This window comes from Rhinolophus sinicus, chromosome X, assembly GCF_036562045.2.
Source record: "Rhinolophus sinicus isolate RSC01 chromosome X, ASM3656204v1, whole genome shotgun sequence".
In the NCBI taxonomy this organism is placed as follows: domain Eukaryota; kingdom Metazoa; phylum Chordata; class Mammalia; order Chiroptera; family Rhinolophidae; genus Rhinolophus; species Rhinolophus sinicus.
In genome coordinates, this window is record NC_133768.1 from 86,813,505 (window position 1) to 86,835,813 (window position 22,309).

Consider the following 22,309-nt stretch of genomic DNA (forward strand, 5'->3'; position numbering starts at 1 on the left):
AAGCACTAAAACCAGTGTTATGTAATTTTAGTGCAGAGAGCAAAGTGAAATAGGCCCTTTACCCTCTTGAACAGTTTCATCCCTAAAATTTGGTCAGAGAATTAGCCTCAATATTCTATCTCTCCAAATTGAGTATTAATATCCACTCTGGCCAACTTTCTACATATGAGCTATATAATATGTTATAGCAAGGAGATTTAGGGAGTTAAATTATATCACCTATAGAGTTTGAACACCACTTGCATCCCCTGAAGATGGTATGATCACTACTAATTTTATGGCAAAAGTAAAGGAACATCGATGTCATTAACTGATGATATTGGGTTTGAGAGCAAGAAATCCCCACTCCCTAACCCATTTGAGCCCAGGCACAATGTATTCCTGTGAGTTTCTATTGCCTCTTATACAGACTGCTGACTGTAGAGAAACTTGATCAAAATATCAAAGATTACCAGAGAAGCTGTGTTTGTGCCTTTCACAACCAATGATGAAACACTTTAACCTCGCCTTCTCTTGATGCCTTGCATATGGTCATCTGTCTTCCTGACTACTACTTCATATGACTTATTTGTAAATTCAAGCAAATATGCTTCTGACTGGCACCGATACATCACTGATGCCAAAATATCAGAGAGGATGAAACATAAGGACATATTTTTTTGATTCAGATGGAAAATATTACAGATTTATGGGGAAGTGATGACAATAGCCATTCCGTAATATCTTCATATAATCAGTTCTTTCCATGCCTCCCTTCACCAAATTTTATGACCTCAAAACTTATTTAAAGGAATTATTGTCTTGCTAACCCAAAAGATATAGTGGTTAGGTGTCGGATGGGGCTGGTTGCCTGAACAACCTACTTTGACTTTTCATGTGTTGGTTTTCTATTTCTTTCTACTTCTTTCTGACCATTTACAGAGCCATAATGCACAGTATGTCTATTGATGTCCCACTGATATCGATGTAATTTTCCCTAGTGGACTGAGGGCAGCACAGCATACAGCCATTAGAATCTAAAGGTTATGTATAATGCATAATAGAGAAAAATGAAATAGCAGAAAGGAATTTGCACTGGAAACAGTAAATAGTTTCAGTGATAGATTTTACTTGGGTTATACAGCAACTGCAAAGGGAGATTTACAAAAAAAAAAAAAAAGACAACTCTCACAGATTCAGCGAGAGGTGAGAATTAAATGGTTTCATATTTTGAAACATAATACTTTAAAAAATAGTTTAGTGGTTACCAGAGGGTAAGGGGGGTGGGGGTGGGAGATGAGGGTAAGGGGGATCAAATATATGGTGATGGAAGGAGAAATGACTCTGGGTGGTGAACACACAATGGGATTTATAGATGATGTAATACAGAATTGTACACCTGAAATCTGTTAAAAAATGGTCAGAGGACCTGAACAGACATTTCTCTAAAGAGGACGTACAGATGGCCAATATACATATGAAAAGATGCTCCACATCACTAATCATCAGACAAATGCAAATTAAAACCACAATGAGATACCACCTCACACCTGTCAGAATGGCTATCATCAACAAAGCAATGAACAACAAGTGTTGATGAAGATGTGGAGAAAAGGGAAACCTTGTACACTGTAAGTGAAATTGCAAATTGGTGCAGCCACTAAGAAAAACAGTGGATGTTCCTCAAAAAAATTAAAACTAGAACTACTTTTTGATCCAGTAATTCCACTTCTGGATATTTATCCAAAGAAATCCAAAACAGTAATTTGAAAAGATATATGCATCCTTGTGCTCACTGCAGTGTTATTTTACAATAGCCAAGATATGGAAGCAAGCTAAATGTCCATCAATAGACAATGGGATAAAGAAGATTGATACACACACACAAACACACACACACACACACACACACACACACACACAAGTATGAAAGCAAGCTAAGTGCCCATCAATAGACAATTGGATAAAGAAGATTGATACACACACACACACACACACACACACACACACACACACGAGGTCTAACAAGTTCGAGAACTCATCCTAGAAAAAGTTCTACATCCCTCATTGATGAATATCACTATCATCACCTTCAAACTACTCCCCTTGGGAAGCTGTGCACTGACGCCAGCACCTAATCCATCTGACAAAGCAATTTTGGAACTCTTTTCTGGAATGGCCATCACAGCTGTCATCATATTACCCTTGATATCTTGAATGTCATCAAAATGTCTTCCTTTCAATATTTCCTTTATATTCAGGTAAAGAAAGAAGTGGTTGGGGGCCAGGTCAGGTGAGTAGGGAGGGTGTTCCAATATGGTTATTTGTTGACTGGCGAAAAACTCCCTCACAGCCATGTGAGCTGGTGCATTGTCATGATGCAAGGGCCATGAATTGTCAACGAAAAGTTTAGGTCTATTTTGTCTAAATTTCTCACACAGCCTTTTCAGCACTTCCAAATGTAAACTTGGTTAACTGTTTGTCTAATTGGTACACATTCATAACGAATAATCCCTCTGATATCAAAAAAGGTTAGCAACATCATTGCAACAAGTTTGGTAACTTAATTGTCAGACATTGTGTGTGTGTGTCACTGATGCCAAAATATATAATATCACATATATAATGGACTAATAATCTAATGGACCATAAATCTGCCATAATAAAGAATGAAATCTTACTATTTGTAACAACATGGATGGACTTCGAAGATATTATGATAAGTGAAATAAATCATACTGAGAAAGACAAATACCATTTGATCTCACTTATATATGTGGAATCTAGAGAACAAAACAAATGAACAAACAAATAAAACAGACTCATTGATAGAGAGGACATTGTGATGGTCGCCAGGTAGGAGGGGAGTTGGGGAGCTGGGTGAAAAAGGTGAAAGTACTAAGAAGTACAAATTGGTAGTTACAAAGTCATCATGAGGATGTAAAACACATCATAGGGAATATAGTCAATAATATTGTAATATCCATGTATGGTGTCAGACGGGTACTAGATTTATTGGAGTGATAGACTGGAGGGAGGTTGGAGGGCATGGTGAAAATGGTGAAGGGATTAAGTAATACAAATTGACAGCTACAAAAACAGTCATGAGGACATAAAGTAAAGCATAGGGAATATAGTCAATAATATGGTAATAAGTATGTATAATGCCAAGTGGGTATTAGACTAGTCAGGAGGATCACTTCTTAAATTATGTAAATGTCTAACCACTATGCTATACACTTGAAGCTAATATAAAATAATATTGAATGTTAACTGCAATAAAAAAATGTCTCACACTAAATGATTTCAGCAGATCTCATCAATCAAGAAATCTTAGTTGCACTCACCATTGCAATGGATGACCTGGGAAATCTAATTTGTAATTTAATAAGAAAAAAATTGTCTCGCGGATTTATTCAGTAGATCAAGAAGGCATAGAGTTCAAGAGCATATGACCAGAGTCAGTCTGTTCTGGCTTAAAGCTTAGGGTTCCCACTTTTCCATGATGTGATCTCTTAATCTCAATATGACCTTTATGTGATCTCTTACCTTTGCTCTGCCTCAGTTTCCTCATTTATAAAATATATTTAATGTTGATCCCTACCTTTAAGGATTGTTGTGAGAATAAGTGAAATGTTTAGTATAATTCAGTTTTTTTCAACAAATTTTTACCAATAAAGCTGCTAGATGCCAGGCGTTGTTCTTGGTGCTGGGATATAGCCATGAACAAAATGATTAATTATGAAAAACAGTGAATTTTAATAGTGAATAATAACTATAAAGTTAATAATGCTAACAACAATAATGATATTTAACATTTACAATATAAATGTTATGTTTTAGGCACTATTCCAAGTGCTTTAGTTTTATTAACTCATTTAATTCCAATTAACAGCCCTATGTTACGGGTATTAGGCCCATTTTAACAGATGAGAAAATGGAGGCCTTAAAAGTTTAAATAATTTGCCCAAGGTAACATACCTAATAAGTGACAAAGGTCTGAAATCTATTATTATAACTATTGCACTATATTGCCTTACTTTCATGGTAAATTTACATGCCATCTTTTACTCTATAAAAAGGCAGTCCTTGAAATGACTGAAATGTTCTACTTTCACTTATGAAATTAATAAATATGTAACCTAATTATACAAGTTTCAGAGTACATGATACAATTTTTGATACAAGTGTAGCCATTAATAATAAATTTAAATTGAAACATAGGTTTACATACAGTATAAAGCAAATAATAAAGAGCTTGATATTATGTGGATTTCTTTTTTCTAACAAAATATATAGTATTTTATTTCTGCATATATTTCATATAATTATACTTATAAAAACAAAGCAATACACTTTTTATGTTCTATTTTAAATATTACATCACTAGCATTTCGCTGTATTGCCTTTGTCATAATATAATATCCAATGTGCTATAGTTTTATTACAAATTCTTCTCTTGTTGGAACTTTTTGTTGCTCCCAATTTTATACTGTTTGAAATAATTTGGTACTGAATACTTTGAGGCATATAGCTGTGTCTTCTCTTTAATGATTTCCTCTTGTGTAAATTTCAAAAGAACAAAAGTTAAATAACATATGGCACTTGAGACTTACTGCTCATTGAATTTCAAATGGATGGTACAATTTTATATCCCATTTTATTTTTTTTAAATTAAAGTTTATTGGAGTAACAATTGTTAGGAAAGTTATATAGGTTTCAGGTGTACAATTCTGTAATTCATCATCTATATATCACATTGGGTGTTCATCACCCAAGTCAGTTCTCTTTCCATCACCATATATTTGATCCCTTTTACCCGCACCTAGTACCCTCCTCTCCCCTTACCCTCTGGTAACCACTGAACTATTGTCTGTGTCTATGAGTTTTTGTTTCTTAATTTGTTTGTCTTATTCTTTTATTGTTTTCAGTTTTATATACCACATATCAGTGAAACATGATTCTCAACTTTTATTGTCTGACTTATTTTGCTTAGCATAATGATCTCAAGATTCATCCATGTTGTCATGAATGGTATTATTTCATCTTTTCTTATGACAGAATAATATTCTATCGTGTATATATTCCACAACTTCTTTATCCAATCATTTATCAAAGGACACTTTGATATATGTGCTCTTGGCCACTGTAAATAAAGCTGCAAATGAACATAGGAGCACATATATCTTTACGAATAAATGTTTTCAGATTTTTTGGGTAGCTAACGAGGCAAAGGGATTGCTGGGTCATATGGTAATTCTATTCTTAATTTTTGAAGAAGCATCCACACTGCTTTCCATAAGGCTGCACCAATCTGCGTTCCCACCAACAGTGTATGAGGGTTCCTTTTTCTCCACAGCCTCTCCAACACTTGTTACTATTTGTCTTGTTGACGATTGCCATTCTGACTGGGGTGAGGTGATATCTCATTGTGGTTTTGATTTGCATTTCTCTGATGATTAGTGATGTTGAGCATTTTTCATATGTCTATTGGCCATCTGTATGTCCTCTTTGGAGAAATGTCTATGCAGATTGCCAGCCCATTTTTCAATTGGATTGCTTGCTTTTTTGGTTAGTGGGTTATATGAGTTCCTCATATGTTTTGGATATTAGGCCTTTATTGGAGGCCTTGTTTACAAAAAACTTCTCCCATTTGGTTGGTTGACTCCTTACTTTGTTGATGGTTTTCTTTTGCTGTGCAGAAGCTTTTAAGTTTGATATAGTCCCGTTCATTAATTTTAGCTTTTACTTCCCTTGCCTTTGAAGTCAAATTCATAAAAACCTCTTTGAACCCAAGGTCCATAAGTTTAGTACCTATGTTTTCTCCTATGCAGTTTATTGTTTCAAATCTTATGTTTAGGTCTTTGATCCATTTTGGGTTAATTTTGGTACACAGTGAAAGATAGCAGTCTAGTTTCATTCTTTCACATGTGGCTTACCAATGCTCCCAACATCATTTATTGAAGAGACAGTCTGTTCTCCATTGTATGTTTTGGGTTTCCTTGTCGAAAATTATCTGTCCATATTTATGTGGGTTTATTTCTGGGCTCTCAATTCTATTCCATTGGTCTAAAAGTCTGTTTATTTGTAAATACCATGCTGTTTTGATTATTGCTGCCGTGTAGTAGAAGCTGAAGTCAGGGAGTGTGATACCTCCACCATTGTTTGTTTTTTTAGGATTGCTTTGGGTACTGGGGGTCTTGTGCAGTTCCATACAAGTCCGATTTTTATTGTTCTATTTCTTTAAAATATACCATTGGGATTTTGATGGGGATTTCATTAAATCTGTATATTGCTTTGGAAAACATGGCCAATTTATCTATGTTGATTGTTCCAATCCATGAACATGGATTGTATTTCCATTTCTTTGGGTCTTCTTCAATTTCAATTAAAAATGACTTACAGTTTTTAATGTATAGGTCTTTCACATCCTTGGTTAAGTTTATTCCTAGGTATTTTATTTTATTTGCTGCAACTGAAAAAGGAATTGTCCTTTTTATTATTTTTCTAAGATTTCAGTGTTAGTATAAAGGAGTGTAATAAATTTTTGTACATTGATTTTGCCACCAGCAACTTTACTGTATTCGTTTATTGTTTCTAAAAGCTCTTTTGGTGGAGTCTTTAGGGTTTTCTATATATAGCATCATGTCATCTTCAAAAATGACAATTTAACTTCCTCAATCCCAATTCGCATGCCCTTTATTTCTTTCTCTTTCCTGACGGCTCTGGCAAGGACTTCCAATTATATGTTGAAATGGAAAGATGATAAGAGACTGCCTTGTTGTGTGCCTGAACAAAGAGCAAAGGGCTTCAGTTTTTCACTGTTCATCATAATGTTAGCTGAGGGGTTGTCATATAAGGTCTTTATTATGTCAAGGTATTTTACTTTTATACCCATTTATTAAGTGTTTAAATCATAAATGGATGTTGTATCTTGTCAAACACTTTCTCTGCATCTATTGATATAATCATATGATTTTTAACCTTTATGCTGTTTATGTGATTTATTACATTGATGGATTTGTGTATGTTGAACCATCCTTCTGCCCCTGGGATGAACCCGAATTGGTTGTGATGTGTAATTTTTTTTAAATTTATTGGGGTGACAATTGTTAGTAAAATTCTATGGATTTCAGGAGTACAATTCTGTATTACATAATCTATAAATAGCACTGTGTGTACACCACCCAGAGTCAGTTTTCCTTCCATCAACATATATTTGATCCCCCTTACCCTCATCTCCCAACCCCACTCCCCTTACACTCTGGTAACAAGTAAACTATTGTCTGTGTCTATAGGTTTTCGTTTTTCATTTGTTTGTATTGTTCTTTTGTTCTTTTTGGATTATATACCACATATCAGGGAAATCATATGATTCTCTGCTTTTTCTGTCTGACTTATTTCGCTCAGCATTATACTCACAAGATCCATCCATGTGGTCACAAAGGTTCCTATATCATCTTTTCTAACCGCTAAATAGTATTCCATTGTGCATACATACCACAACTTCTTTATCCATTCATCCATCGAAGGACATTTTGGTTGTTTCTATGTCTTGGCCACCATAAACAAAGCTGCAATGAACATTGGAGCACACGTGTCTTTATAGATAAACGTTTTCAGATTTTTGGGGGTAGATACCCAGGAGAGGGATTGCTGGGTCATATGGTAATTCTACTCATAATTTTGGGAGGAACCTCCACACTTCCTTCCATAACAGCTGCACAGGTCTGCATTCCCACCAACAGTGTATGAGGGTTCCTTTTTCTCCACAGCCTCTCCAACACTTGTAACTACTTACTTTGTTGATGACAGCCATTCTACTGGGGTGAGGTAATATCTCATTGCAGTTTTTATTTGCATTTCTCTGATGATTAGTGATGTTGAGCATTTTTTCATATGTCCCTTTGCCATTTCTATGTCCTCTTTGAAGAAATGTCTCTTTCAGGTTGTCTGCCCATTTTTCATTGGGTTGTTTGTTTTTTTGTGGTTGAGTTGCATGAGTTCCTTGCATATTTTAGATATTAGCCCCTTAATAGAGGCACTGTTTGCGAAAATCTTCTCCCATTCAGTTGGTTGCCTCTTTATTTTGTAGATGGTTTCTTTTGCTGTGCAGAAGCTTTTAAGTTTCATACAGTCCCATTCCATTGTTTTAGCTTTTACTTTCCTTGCTTTGGAGTCAAATTCATAAATTGCGCTTTGAACCCAAGGTCCATAAGTTTAGTACCCATGTTTCCTTCTATGCAGTTTATTGTGTCAGGTCTCATGCTTAAGTCTTTGATCCATTTTGAATTAATTTTGGTACATGGTGACAGATAGCAGCCCAGTTTCATTCTTTTGCACGTGGCTATCCAACTCTCCCAGCACCATTTATTGAAGAGGCTGTCTTTTCTACATTGTATGTTTTTTGATTCTTTGTCAAAAATCATCTGTCCATATTTATGTGGTTACATTTCTGGGTTCTCAATTCCATTCCATTGGTCTATATGTCTGTTTTTCTGACAATACCATGCTGTTTTGATTATTGTAGCCCTGTAGTACAACCTAAAGTCAGGGAGTGTGATACTCCAGTATTGTTCTTTTTTCTTAAGATTGCTTTGTTTCTCATTTGTTTGTCTTGTTCTTTTGTTGTTTTTGGTTTACAGAAACTCATAGACACAGACAATAGTTTAGTGCTTGCCAGAGGGTAAGGGGGGTGGGGGGTGGGGGGTGGGAGATGAAGGTAAGGGGGATCGAATATATGGTGATGGAAGAACTGACTCTGGGTGATGAACACACAATGGGATTTATAGATGATGTAATACAGAATTGTACACCTGAAATCTTTGTAATTTTACTAACAATTGTCACCCCAATAAATTTAATAAAATAAAATTTAGAAAAAAAAAGATTGCTTTGGTTATTCGGGGTTTTTTGTGGTTGGTTCCAAACAAATCTGATGATTTTTTGTTCTCTTTCTTTAAAAAATGCCATTGGGATTTTGATGGGGATTGCATTAAATCTTTATATTGCTTTGGGTAATATGGCCATTTTAACTATGTTGATTCTTCCAATCCATGAGCATGGATTGTTTTTCCATTTCTTTGTGTCTTCTTCAATTTCTTTTAAAATGTCTTATAGTTTTCAGCATATAGGTCTTTCACATCCTTGGTGAAGTTTATTCCTAGGTATTTTATTCTTTTTCCTGCAATTGCAAAATGAATTGTTTTCTGTATTTCTTTTTCTGAGATATCATTGTTTGTATATAGGAATGCAATGGACTTTTGTACGTTGATTTTGTAGCTAGTAACTTTACTGTATTCGTTGATTGTGTCTAATAGCTTTTGGGTGGAGTCTTTAGGGTTTTCTACATATAGCATAATGTCATCTACAAAGAGTAATAATTTAACTTCTACATTCCCCATTTGGATGTCTTTTATTTCTTTCTCTTGCCTGACTTCTAACACTATGTTGAAAAGCAGAGGTGATAGGGGACAGCACTGTCATGCTCCTGAATGTAGAGCAAAGGGCTTCAGTTTTTTACCATTGATTATAGATTAGCTGTGGGTTTCTCATATATGGCCTTTATTATGTTAAGGTATTTAACTTTTATACCTAGTTTATTAAGTGTGTTAATCATAAATGGATGCTACATCTTGTCAAATGTTTTTTCTGCATCAATTGATATAACCATATGATTTTTGTCCTTTATTTTGTTTATGTGATGTATCACATTAATGAATTTGCGGATGTGGAACCATTCTTGTGCCCCGGTGATCAACTCCCCTTGGTCGTGATGAATAATCTTTTTAATGCATTGTTGTAGTCGATTTGCTAAAATATTGTTTAAGAGTTTTGCATCTGTATACATCAGAGATATTGGTGTGCAGTTTTCTTGTTTTGCATTGTCCTTACCACATTTTGGTATCAGGGTAATGTTGGCCTCATAAAATGAGTTAGGAGGTACTGTCTCTTGTTCAATTTTTTGGAAGAGTTTGAGCAGGATTGGTATTAGATCCTCTTTGAAGGTTTGGTGGAATACACTAGTGAAGCCATCTGGTCCCGGACTTTAGCTTTTGGGAAGGTTTTGGATGACTGATTCAATTTCGGTACTTGTGATCGGTCTGTTTAGATTTTCCAGTTCTTCATGGTTCAGCCTAGGAAGGCTATATGTTTCTAAAAACTTGTCCATTTCTTCTAGGTTGTTGAATTTGGTGGCATATATAGTCCTTCATAGTATTCTTGGATGATCCTTTGTATTTCTGTGGTGTCCGTGATAACTTACTCTTTTTTGTTTCTGACTTTGTTAATTACTGTTTTCTCTCTTTTTATCTTAGTGAGTCTAGTCAAGGATTTGTCAATTTTGTTAATCTTTTCAAAGAACCAGCTCTTTGTCACATTATTTTTTTCTGTTGTCTTTTTGTTCTCTATTTCATTCAGTTCTGCTCTGATTTTTGTTAATTCCTTTCTTCTGCTAAACTTGGTTTACATTTGTTCTTCTTTTTCTAATTCTTTAAGGTGTAACATGAGGTTATTTGGGACTTTTCTTGTTTCTTGAGATAGGCCTGTAATGATATAAATTTCCCTCTTTAAACTGCTTTGCTGGATCCAAAAAATTTTGGTAGGACGTATTTTCATTGTCATTTGTTTCTGCGTATCATTTGATCTTTCCTCTAATTTCTTCTTTGACCTGCTCATTGTTTAAAAGTATGTTGTTTAACCTCCATGTATTTTAGTTTCTTCCTGCTTTCTTTTTGCAGTTGATATCCAATTTCAAAGACTTGTGATCAGAGAATATGCTTGGTATGATTTCAATCTTCTTCCATTTACTGAGGCTGATTTTATGTCCCTATATATGGTATGTCCTTGAGAATGTTCCATGCACATTAGAAAAAAATGTATAATCTGATGTTTTAGGATGAAGTGCTCTATATATGTCAATTATGTCCATTTCATCTAATGTGTCATTTAGGGCTGCTATTTTTTTATTTATTTTCTGTTTGGATGATCTATCCATAGCTGTCAATGATGTGTTTAGGTCCCCTAATATAAATGTGTTTTGGTCAATTTCTCCCTTTAGTTCTGTTAGTAGTTGCTTGGTATATTTCCGTGCTCCTGATTGGGGCATAAATATTGATGACTGTTATGTCTTCTTGTTGTATAGTCCCATTTACCATTAAGAAAAGTCCATCTTTATCTCTTGTTACCTTTTTCATCCTGAAGTCTATTTCATCTGTACATTATGGCTACACCTGATTTTCTCTGGGTACCATTTGCTTGGAGTGTCAATTTCCACCCTTTCACTTTGAGTCTATGCTTGTCCTTGTAGCTGAGATGTGTCTCTTGGAGACAGCATATGGTTGGGTTTAGTTTTTTGATCCAATCTGCTACTCTGTGCCTTTTTATTGGTGAGTTCAGTCCATTTACATTTAGGGTGATTATTGATATGTGAGGATTTCCTGTCATTCTATCTTTATTTTTCTGGTAAGGCTGTGTCTCCATTGTTTCTTTGCCTTTTTGTTGTTGTCTATTATTTCTGTGTGGTGGTATTCTATGATGTTTCCCTCTGTTTCTTCTTTTATTTCAGTATATATTTCAGTTCTGGAGTTTTTTTGAGTGGTTACCCTTAAGTTTATGTAAAAGAAAGTTTGATATTTAGAGTATTCCATTTTCTTCAGCGTGCTTACTTTCTCCATTCCCATACTCCGATTCAGGCCTTTACTCTCACCCTCTTTGAGTTTTGGTTGCCACAAATTGTCCCTGTTGATGGTGGTCGAATAGCCTCCTTTAGTATTTCTTGTAGTGCAGGTCATGTATTAGAAAATTCCCTCAGCTTCTGTATGTCTGGAAAGGTCTTTATTCCTTCTTCATATCTAAAGGATATCTTTGTTGGATATATTATTCTTGGCTCATGATTTCTCTCTTTCAATAGTTTGAATATTTGGTTCCACTCCCTCCTGGCTTGTAGAGTTTCTGCTGAAAAATCTGATGATAATCTAATGGGCTTTCCTTTGTAAGTTACCGTCTTCTTTTCCCTGGCTGCCTTGAGGATTCTTTCTTTGTCGTTGATTTTAGACAGCTTCAATACAATGTGCCTTGGAGAAGGCCTGTTGGGATTGAGGTAATTAGGTGTTCTATTTGCTTCTTGGATTCGAGGGTCCAGTTCTGTCCACAAATTTGGGAAGTTCTCATCGACAATTTGTTTGAATATATTCTCTGTTCCCTTCTCTCTTTCTTCTCCTTCTGGTATGCCCATTATTCTTATATTGCTCTTTCTGATGGAGTCAGAAAGTTCTTGTAGAGTTCTTTCATTTCTTTTAAGTCTCAAGTCTCTTTCTTCTTCCATCTGTGTCATTTCCAGGTTTCTATCTTTGATGTCACTGATTCTTTCCTCCATCTGGTCAGCTCTACTACCTAAGCTGGCTATTTCATTCTTAATTTCTTCTATTGAGTTCTTAATCTCCAGAAATTCTATTTGGTTCTTTTTTAAAATTTCAATCTCTTTCGTCAAATGCTCATGCTGTTCTTTGATTGTGTTTCTGAGTTCATTTAACTGCCTATCTGTGTTTTCTTGCATCTCGTTGAGTTTTTTCAGAACTGCAATCTTGAATTCTCTGTCACTTAAGTCACATATTTCTGTATCTTTAAGTGCCTTTTCTGGAGCTTTTTCACTTTCTTTCTGAGCTATCTTGTTGTCTTGGTTATTCATGACAATTACTGGTTTACTATTTCTCTTCCTAGACATCTACAGGAGTGGCTTCTGCAACAGGTTGATAGGAAGAGTTCTTTCTGTTGTTTTCCAGTACTTGTTGGTGGAATGTTTTATTTTGTCTCCAACCACAGCCTTTTTTTTCTCTCTCAGGCTGTAATCCTATATTTTTTCTGCACTATTCCAGCTTCTCAGACAATGGGGGTATTTCCTGGGAGACTGGCTTCTCCTCTGCTAATAGTTCTCCTTGGTCACAAGGCGCAGTGTCCGTGTGGGTATTTGGAGCGCTTTTGAAGTTCCAAAGCTCTTCCTGTACCAGATTCAGAGCCCGTGTGTTTCAGCAGTTTTGTTTACTCCTCCTGGGATCCGCCCAGATAGGTGGGGTCAGGGGCGGGGTGAGTTGTGAGAGGTGTCCCAGAGCAATGTCAGCTATCACCACCACAGCCGGTCCTCCTTCTACATTTCCCTCCTCTTTGCCAGAACTATGAATCTGTGCCTGCGGTCCACCGTTCTTAGAACAGCAAATATTCTGTGCTTTTGATGTGACAGTGGTACTGTTCCGCTTCTAGCACTGGTCATGTGGTGGCGGTGCGACCTCTGGAAGGGTAGGAAGTGGGCAGCTACTCTCAGTGCCTAAGGCTTCCATCCTGTGCTCAGCATGAGGGCTTAAACCACCGCTTTCAGTCTTCTTCCCTCAGTCTTTTCTCTGAGGTCTCTGCCATGAGCGTTGGGTTCAGCCATGTTATATGCTGTTCCCTCAGCCATGTAAGCCACAAATTGAGCCCTAGCAGTCCGAGTTCTTTCCTCTCCCACAGCTGTCGTAGTTCCGGGATGCAGCGAGCTCGGAGTACTGAGCTAGGTCTGCGTCCTGCGCCCACGCGGCTCTGTCTCCGCACTTCTTCCTTCCCCCCTCCTCTGCTTATGCAATTTGCCCACCTTTAGGTGAATTCAGAAGTGAGACTCTTCGTCTTGCCTGTCTGCCCTGCAGGGAGTCCTTTGTGTAGTTATAGTTGTTCAATTGGTGGTAAATTCTGCGGGAGATTTATAGAGGCTCACCTCATGGCACCATTTTGATCAAGCTCTATGATGTATAATTTTTTTAATGCATTGTTGCATTTTATGTATTAGAATTTTGTTTATAATTTTTGCATCTTTATTCATCAGAGATATTTATCTGTAATTTTCTTTTGTTTTGTGTCATCCTTACCAGGTTTTGGTATCAGGGTGATGTTGGCCTTAGAAAATGAGTTAGGGAATATTTGTCTCTACTTCAATTTTTTGGAAGAGTTTGAGTGGGTCAGGTATTACATCCTCTTTGAAGGTTCGGTAGAATTCTCTAGTGAAGCCATCTAGTCCTGGACAGTTGCTTTTGGGAAGGTTTCCGATGACTGATTCAATTTCCTTACTGTTCATCAATCTAGTTAGTTTTTCCATTTCTTCGTGATTTAGCCTAGGAAGACTATGTTTGTAAGAACTTGTCCATTTTTTCTAGGTTATTGAATTTTGTGGCATCTAGGCCTTCATACTATTCTTGGATGATCCTTTGTATTTTTGTGGCTTCCTCGGTAACTTCCCCTCTTTCATTTCTGATTTTCTTTATTTGTGTCTTAATCTTTTTATCTTAGTGAGTCTAGCCAAAGGTTTGTCAGTATTGTTAATCTTTCCAAAGAAGTAGCTGTTTGTTGCATTAATTAATTTTTGTATTGTCTTTTTGTTCTCTATCTCATTTAATTATGCTCTGAGTTTTATTATTTCCTTCCTTCTGCTGTCTTTGGGTTTCATTTGTTCTTGTTTTTCAAGTTCTTTAAGGTGTAACGTGAAGTTATTTATCTGGCATTTTTCTTTCTTGTGATAGGCATGTAATGATATAAATTTCCCTCTTAAAACCGATTTTGCTGCATCTCAAAAATTCTACTAGGATGTATTTTCATTCTCATTTGTTTCTATATATCTTTTGATCTCGCCTCTTATTTCTTCTCTGACCCAGTCATTCTTTAAAGTATGTTGTTTAACCTCCACATATTTGTGTTGTTTCCTTGCTTTCTTTTTGTAGTTGATATTCAACTTCAAAGCCTTGTTAGCATAGAATATGCTGGGCTGATTACATTCTTCTTAAATTTGCTGAAGCTAGTTTTATGTCCAAATATATGGTCTATCCTTGAGAATGTTCCATGTACACTAGAAAATAATGTATGGGCTGATGTTCTAGGATGAAGTGCTCTATAAACGTCAATTATGTCTATTTCATCTAATGTGTCATTTAAGGCTGATAGTTCCTTTATTTATTTTCTGTTTGTATGGTCTATCCATAGCTGTCAATGATATATTTAGGTCCCCAACTATAATTGTGGTTTGGTCAATTTCTCTCTTGAGTTCTGTTAGTAGTTGCTTGGTATATATCGGTGCTCCCTGATTGGAGACTTAAATATGGATGACTGTTATGTTTTCTTGTTGTATAGTCCCGTTTGTCATAATGAAATTTCCATCTGTGTCCCTTGTTACTTCTTTATTTTGAAGTATGTTTCATCTGATGTTAATATGGCTATACATGCTTTTCTCTGAATACCATTTGCTTGTAGTGACTATTTCCACCCTTTCACTTTGAGTCTATAATATTCTTGTAGCTGAGTTGTGTCTCTTGGAGGCAGCATATGCTTAGGTTAAGTTTCTTTTTTTAATCTAATCTCCTACTCTGCCTTTTAGTTGGTGAGTTCAGTCCATTTACATTTAGGGTGATTATTTATATATGAGGATTTCCTATCATTCTACCTTTGTTTTCTGGTAAGATTGTGTCTCCATTGTTTCTTTGACTTTTTGTTGCTGTCCATTATTTCCGTGTTGTGGTATTCTGATTTTTACCTCTGTTTCTTCTTTTTTTATGTTCTATATTTCAGTTTTGGATTTTTTTTTAAGTGGTTACCATTAAGTTTATGTAAAAGATAGTTTCCTATTTAGAGTGTTCCATGTTCTTCAGCATGCTGCCTTTCTCTATTCCCTGTTGCCGGATCAGACCTTTACTCTCTCCCCTTTTAAATTTTTGTTGTCAAAAATTATCCCTATTTATTCTGTGAGTTGATTCCTATGCTGCAGTAGCAAGTTGCCTTTTTCCTCTCTCTTTTTTTAATTTACCATTTATGTTATGTTTAAGTGTATAGTGTCCTATTTGGTGTAGTATTTGCCATTTCCTGCTTCTGTTTGTGTGTTCATAATACTACTCATGCTTTTGCATTCTTTTGCTTTAATGTTTCAGTTCGAATAGTCTGCTTCAGGGTTTCTTGTAGCGCAGGTCGTGTGTTAGGAAATTCCCACGCTTCTGTATGTCTGGAAAGGTCTTTATTCCTCCTTCATATCTAAAGCATATCTTTGCTGGATATATTATTTTTGGCTTATAATTTCTCTCTTTCAGTGGTTTGAATAATTGATTCCACTCACTGATGGTTGTAGAGTTTCTGTTAAAAAATCTGATGATAATCTACTGGGCTTTCCTTTGTAGGTTACTGTCTTTTTTTCCCAGGCTGCCTTGAGGATTCTTTCCTTGTCCTTAATTTTTGACAGCTTCAATATAATGTGCCTTGGAGAAGGCTTGTTGGGATTGAGGTAATTAAGTATTCTATTTGCTTCTTGGATTCGAGGATCCAGTTCTTTCCACAAGTTTGGGAAGTTCTCGTCAATTATTTTAGTATACTTGCTTTTCCCTTCTTCCTTTCTTCTCCTTCTGGTATGCCCATTATTCTTATATTGCTCTTTCTGAAGGTTCTTGTAGAGTTCTTTCATTTCTTTTTTTAAAAATTTTATTTTATTAAATTTATTGGGGTGACTGGTTTGGTGGTTGCCAGAGGGTAAGGAGGGTGGAGGGTGGGAGGTGAGGGTAAGGGGGATCGAATATATGGTGATGGAAGGAGAACTGACTCTGGGTGATGAACACACAATGGGATTTATAGATGATGTAATACAGAATTATTTCATTTCTTTTCACTCTCAAGTTTCTCTCTTGTTCCATCTGTGTCATTTCCAGATTTCTACCTTCAATGTCACGGATTCTTTCCGCCATCTCATCATCTCTAGCACCTAAGCTGGCTATTTGATTGTTTATTTCTTTCATTGAGTTCTTAATCTCCAGAAATTCTATTTGGTTCTTTTTTTTTTAATTCAGTATCTTTGGTAAAATGTTCATTTTGTTCTTTGATTGTGTTTCTGAGTTTATTAAACTGCCTGTCTGTGTTTTCTTGCATCTCGTTGAGTTTTTTTCAGAACTGCAATCTTGAATTCTCTGTCATTTAAGTCACATATTTCCATGTCTTTAAGTTCATTTTCTGGAGACTTCTTTTTTTCTGAGCTGCCTTGTTACCTTTGTTATTCATGGCAATTAGTGAATTATAATTTTTCCACTTAGGCATCTACAAGCAGTGGATTCTGCAGCAGGTTGATAGGAAGAGGTCTTTTTTACATTTTCCAGTAAGTGTTGGTGGAAATTTTTATTTTCTCTCCTGCTGCAGCCTTTTTTTTCTCCCTCACACTATAGCGTTATATTTTCTCTGCATTGTTCTCACACAATGGGGTGGGGTTCCCTGGAAGGAGGGCTTCTCCTCTGTGAGCAGGTCACCTGGTTCTCAGGGCACTGCCTCCTGGGGGGTGGTGGGGTGGTGTGGAGAGCTTCTGAAATTCCAAATCTCTTCCTGCACCAGTTTTAGAGCCTGTGTGTTTCAGCAGCTCTGTGTACCCCAGCAGGGATCCACCCAGTTTCATAGGGGCAGGGACGGTTGGGTTATGAGAAGTGGTTCTCAGTAATTGCAGCAACAGCCAGCACAGCCAATTCTGCACCCAAGGCTCCCTCCCCTTTACCAGAACTTGTTGGGCTGAGAGTCTGTGGTTGCAGGGTCTCAATTCTCAGAACTGCAAATATTCTGTTCTTTTGATCTGACACTGCTAGCGTTGCACTTCTAACACTGGGAGAGTAGGATGGGGTCAGCTAGTCTCTGTGCCTATGTCTTCTGTCCTCTACTTGGCAGTGAAGCCTTAAAGCACCATTTTCACCCTTCTTCCCTCAGTCTTTGCTCCAAGGTCTCTGTTGTGAGTGTTGGGTTCAGCTGTGTCATGTGGTTATCAGTCAGTAGGGACTGTGGCCATAAGGGGAGTGCTAGCAATCTGAATTCTTCGCTGTCCCATGGCTGCAGTAGCTCTGGAATGCAGGGAGCACAGAGCTCCGCACTCCGTCCGGCCAGTGTGAGGCCCACACCTCTGCACTTTCCCCTTCTCTCCTCCACTTACCCAATTTGCCCACCTTTAGATGATTTCAACTGCACGTCTCTTAGTCTTGCCTGTGTGCCACACAGGGAGTCCTTTGTGGAATTATAACTGTTCAATTTGTTGTAAATTCCAGGGGAGATTTCTAGAGGCTCACCTCATGCCACCATTTCTATGACATAATCCTCTATTGCATGGATTTTTTATACCAGTTGTTAAGTCTTATATCTCAAACATTATCTCTCTATATAGTAAAAGTTAATAGAAGATAACCTGCAAGAGTTTGTCTTATAATTGAAAAAGAACATTTTAAAGGGCCTTTAATGTATTTAGACTTCTCAAATTACTCCCTGTATTGAATGATTCCATGTTAAAATCATGTTTGTATTACAGTACTTTTTCATTTCCCATCTCCATTCCTTCAGTATTATTTCTTATTACAGCATATTAGAACCCAAATAAACACACATGTTGGGTAATCCTGAAATGTCTGAGATAAAAAACGCATCTTTTATATTATAGGGTAATATTGTCTACATTTAATAGAAGCACTGTTCAAATAAATTCATATTGTATGATGAAAATATAAAAGATAATCATGAACATCAGTATACTCGTAGGTTATGATCCTATACTGCTGAAATTATCAGTTCTTTCCCTACAAAATATATCTGTTTATTTACTTACCATCACCTGTTCTACGACTCCTATAAAACCTGATTATGTGAATGGTTTTATTGTTCACATTTTGAATAAACTAGAATCAACCAAGCTTACTTTATTACTTATAATTATAGGGAAATCCAAGCTCTTTTGTCTGTACCTTTCTGAATCATGTTCATTGTATCTATATGGGTAATTCTCCTTCAATTAGGAAATCGGATTAAACCTGAAAAGAAGTTATTAGTGACATACCAGGATAGAATTTTATTTTTCCTACCATGATATTATATTCATTCTAGGAATAGTGCTTCCAGAAAATACACGTTTCTTAAGTTAATTTACATTTTAGACTGCAGAACCACTGGAGCAAGGAAATTAATGTTCAGTCAAAATAAAATGCCATCCAGAAAAATCAATACTACTTGCTATCAAGTGAGGGTGACTTTAATCAGGGTGATTCAAAAACAATATTTTTCTTAAAAGTGGAAAGGATGCCTCATGACTGTTTTCTCCTTTACCTTGTAAAACATAGTAACCACACAGTTTTGTGGCCATTTACCTTGTAAAAATAAGAATACACTTTTTGAAGTCTCAGAGTACAACTCTGAATTCTTGGAAAGAAATTATGTGCTTGATTTTCTGATAGCTTCCAAGTAACTACTACTTTAATGAAATTGCTACCTGAAAATTCGGTAGCAGTATCACTGTTGAACTGCAATTTAAGAAAATATCGCACATTGATACTTATGACTTCTAATGAGAAAACCATAACAACCTTTCAATTGAAGGGAAAATGGTTAACTACAGTAAATGCAATCAATAAGACCATGTTAGTAGAATAAATACTTCTTCTCAAAGAGCATTCCATACTCTCTTTAGCAGTATTTAAGGTTAGGAAGTGAAAAAATAAATAATTAGAAATCCATTTGTTATTTGTAATACTGAGCCTTGGTTCAAATTTGTAGGACCCAGAGTTGAAAGAGACTTACCCCGCACCCCTGCAAGCAAAGTAAGACTTTTATTAAGAAGAAAATTGAGGTATGGAAAAAAGGGCTTACCAATCACATAGGCTAGTAACAAAGCCAATGTCACTGTGATTGCCGTGGCGCTCAAGGCCGTGCACTTCCAATTGCAGCACCTATAAGGTTTGTTAAAGGCAAAGGCAGGTCTGGAAAAGGTGCTTCGAGGAAGTGGCCTGGGCGGCGGCGAGTACACAGTATTGGACGTCAGAGGGTAGTTCTGACTGGCTGCACTGAAGATGGCTGAAGAACCAGATCCATGTTTGAAGAGGAAATGCCTGCAAAAAGGAAACAAAAATATGGGCTATAAAACCAAGGCCAGTTGCTACAAAACACAATCTCCACCAATTTCAAACAATCAGACTTTGACGAAGTTCAGGGAAACTGGGAGGGGCACAACAAAATTTTCATATACCTAAGATTTATCTCCCAATTGCTCTTTGTGGTCTCCCTCTTGTTTTCTCATTTAGAACTTTAAGAGGAAGAAAAGGCTTCTTTGTTCCCTGACTTGCTGGCTAGTGAATTTCTCAAACTCTGAGCATTAACATCATACATTGATGTTAGTTTTTATTCTGCTCCCGTTCACTATGATACTCAATAATTGATTCAAAAACAGAAAGAGAAGTATCATCAGGAATTTAGTAATTTGAGTGGCCCAGAAACCAGTATTTTATTTAAAGATTAGCCTTCACAGACGTATTTTCACCCAGGATTTTATTATAGGAATTGTCAAACATACAGCCAAGTTGAAAAAATTTTATAATGAGCAAACATACTCACCAACTATATTCTACTGTTAACATTTGACTATACTCATTTTGTCACATATCTATCCATCTCTCCATTCCTGTCTTCATCCATTTCAGTTTCTAAACATTTCAAACTAAGTTGCATACATCAATACACTTCCCTTCACATATTTCCACTTGCATATTATTATCTACAGTTTAATATTTTATAGATTTTTAATGTAGAATTTGTGCATAATGAGTTTGGCTTTTTAAGATCCCACATATTAGTGATATACGGTATTTGTTTTCATCTTTCTTATCTCACTTAGCATAATGTCCTCAAGGTCCATCCATGAACTTGTAAAAACAGAAAGTAAAATGGTGGTTACTAGGACTAGGGGGTAGGGGAGTAGGAAAGATGTTTAAGGGTACAAAAAGTTGCAACTAGTAGATAAATAAGTCCTGGAGATTTAACGCACAGTATAGTGATTATAGACATTGACGTTGTATAATAAACATCAAACTTACTAAGGGACTAGATCTTAATTATTCTCACCACAAAAAAAGAAACAATAATTATGTATTTATGATAGAGGTGTTAGCTAATGCTACAATGGAAATCATATTGCAGTATATAAATGTTTTCAAATCAACATGTTGCACACCTTAAATGTACACAATGTTATAAGTAAATATATTTCAATTTAAAAATTATGTATGATTAAATGCACACATTTTAAGCATACATTTGCTGATATTTGACAAATAAAATCACCTGTGCAACTCAAACCCCTATCAAGATACAGAACATTTCCATAACCCCAGGACATTCCCTCCTGCCTTTCTAAGTAAATACCTATCTGAACCCCTAAGGTGCAAGCCCTTTTTTGCATTTTTTTCTACAAGGCATTACTTTTGCCTGACCTGTAACCTCATACTGCTGTCATTTTTGAATTACTATAGGATAATTACTGACTGCTCATAAATATTGTAATATGGATATTTCATAAACAGTAGTCATTTATTCACATGGAAAGAGTTGCTAAAAACAAATAAATGAGGTATGGTTTTTTTGGCATATACTTTACACTTACTGAGTGCTAAGTGTTGTGCACTGTGCTAAACACTCGTTATCTCAGTTATTCTTCTGGCATGAAATAGGCTACGTTATCCTCATTCTGCATTTAAGATAATGGAGGCCTAAAGAGCTTGAATGACTTGTTTAAATTCACCTAACAAGTTAATGACAGAGTCAGAATAGGAACCCAGGTCATTCTGGCTCCAAAGTCCTTAATCTTAACTACTCTACTATGTCGCCTGGAGCAGTGAAATGCACTGCTAAACAAAACACATTCTGGTGCTACATTTTAATGTACTACAACAGAAAACCCCTCCACTAAACAAAGAGGCAACATCACTTTGTACATGTGACATATGCCCCAAGCATAAATCATTAAGATTATTCAAAGACCGCTTTCCTGCTTCCATTTTTAAAGAACAAAAGCATGTATATTTCAAGGAAAAAAGAACTCCACAAGCCAGTTAATGAAAAATATTCACATTAGAGAATTTTGCTTTAATATCATGAGGGTAAAGGTTATTTAAAGGGCTAGGTTGCTGAGGGGAGTGCAGGCAGATCACAAGCCTTTCTGGAGGGCAATTTGGTACTATGTATTAAAAGACTTTAAATATGCATATTCTTTGACCCAATAATTATGCCTATAGGAAATTAACTTTAGGAAATGATGTGTACAACAATGTGTAGAAGAAGTCATTCACTGCAGTGTTACTCAGTATAATAGCAAAAAATAAACACCCAAATGTTCAATAATAGGTATGTGGCAAAATAAATAATTTTACAAACACATAGTAGGATACTATACAACAATTACAAATTGTGTTGTAAAAGAATATCTGTACAGTAGAAAAAGTATTTACAGATATCACCACGGGAACAAAGGTAGGCTTCAAAACAGTATGCACAA

General features: G+C 36.1%; 1 protein-coding gene across 13 annotated transcripts in view; it reads right to left on the reverse strand.

Moving 5' to 3' along the window:
* The window catches only part of TENM1 (teneurin transmembrane protein 1), a 1,181,603-nt gene that overhangs the window by 470,688 nt on the left and 688,606 nt on the right, over positions 1 to 22,309 (reverse strand). For all 13 annotated transcript variants that reach the window (XM_074324280.1, XM_074324286.1, XM_074324287.1 and 10 more), the window contains one exon: positions 19,633 to 19,871. In XM_074324280.1, the coding sequence (XP_074180381.1) occupies positions 19,633 to 19,871 (239 nt within the window). The remainder of the gene's footprint in view (positions 1 to 19,632; positions 19,872 to 22,309) is intronic.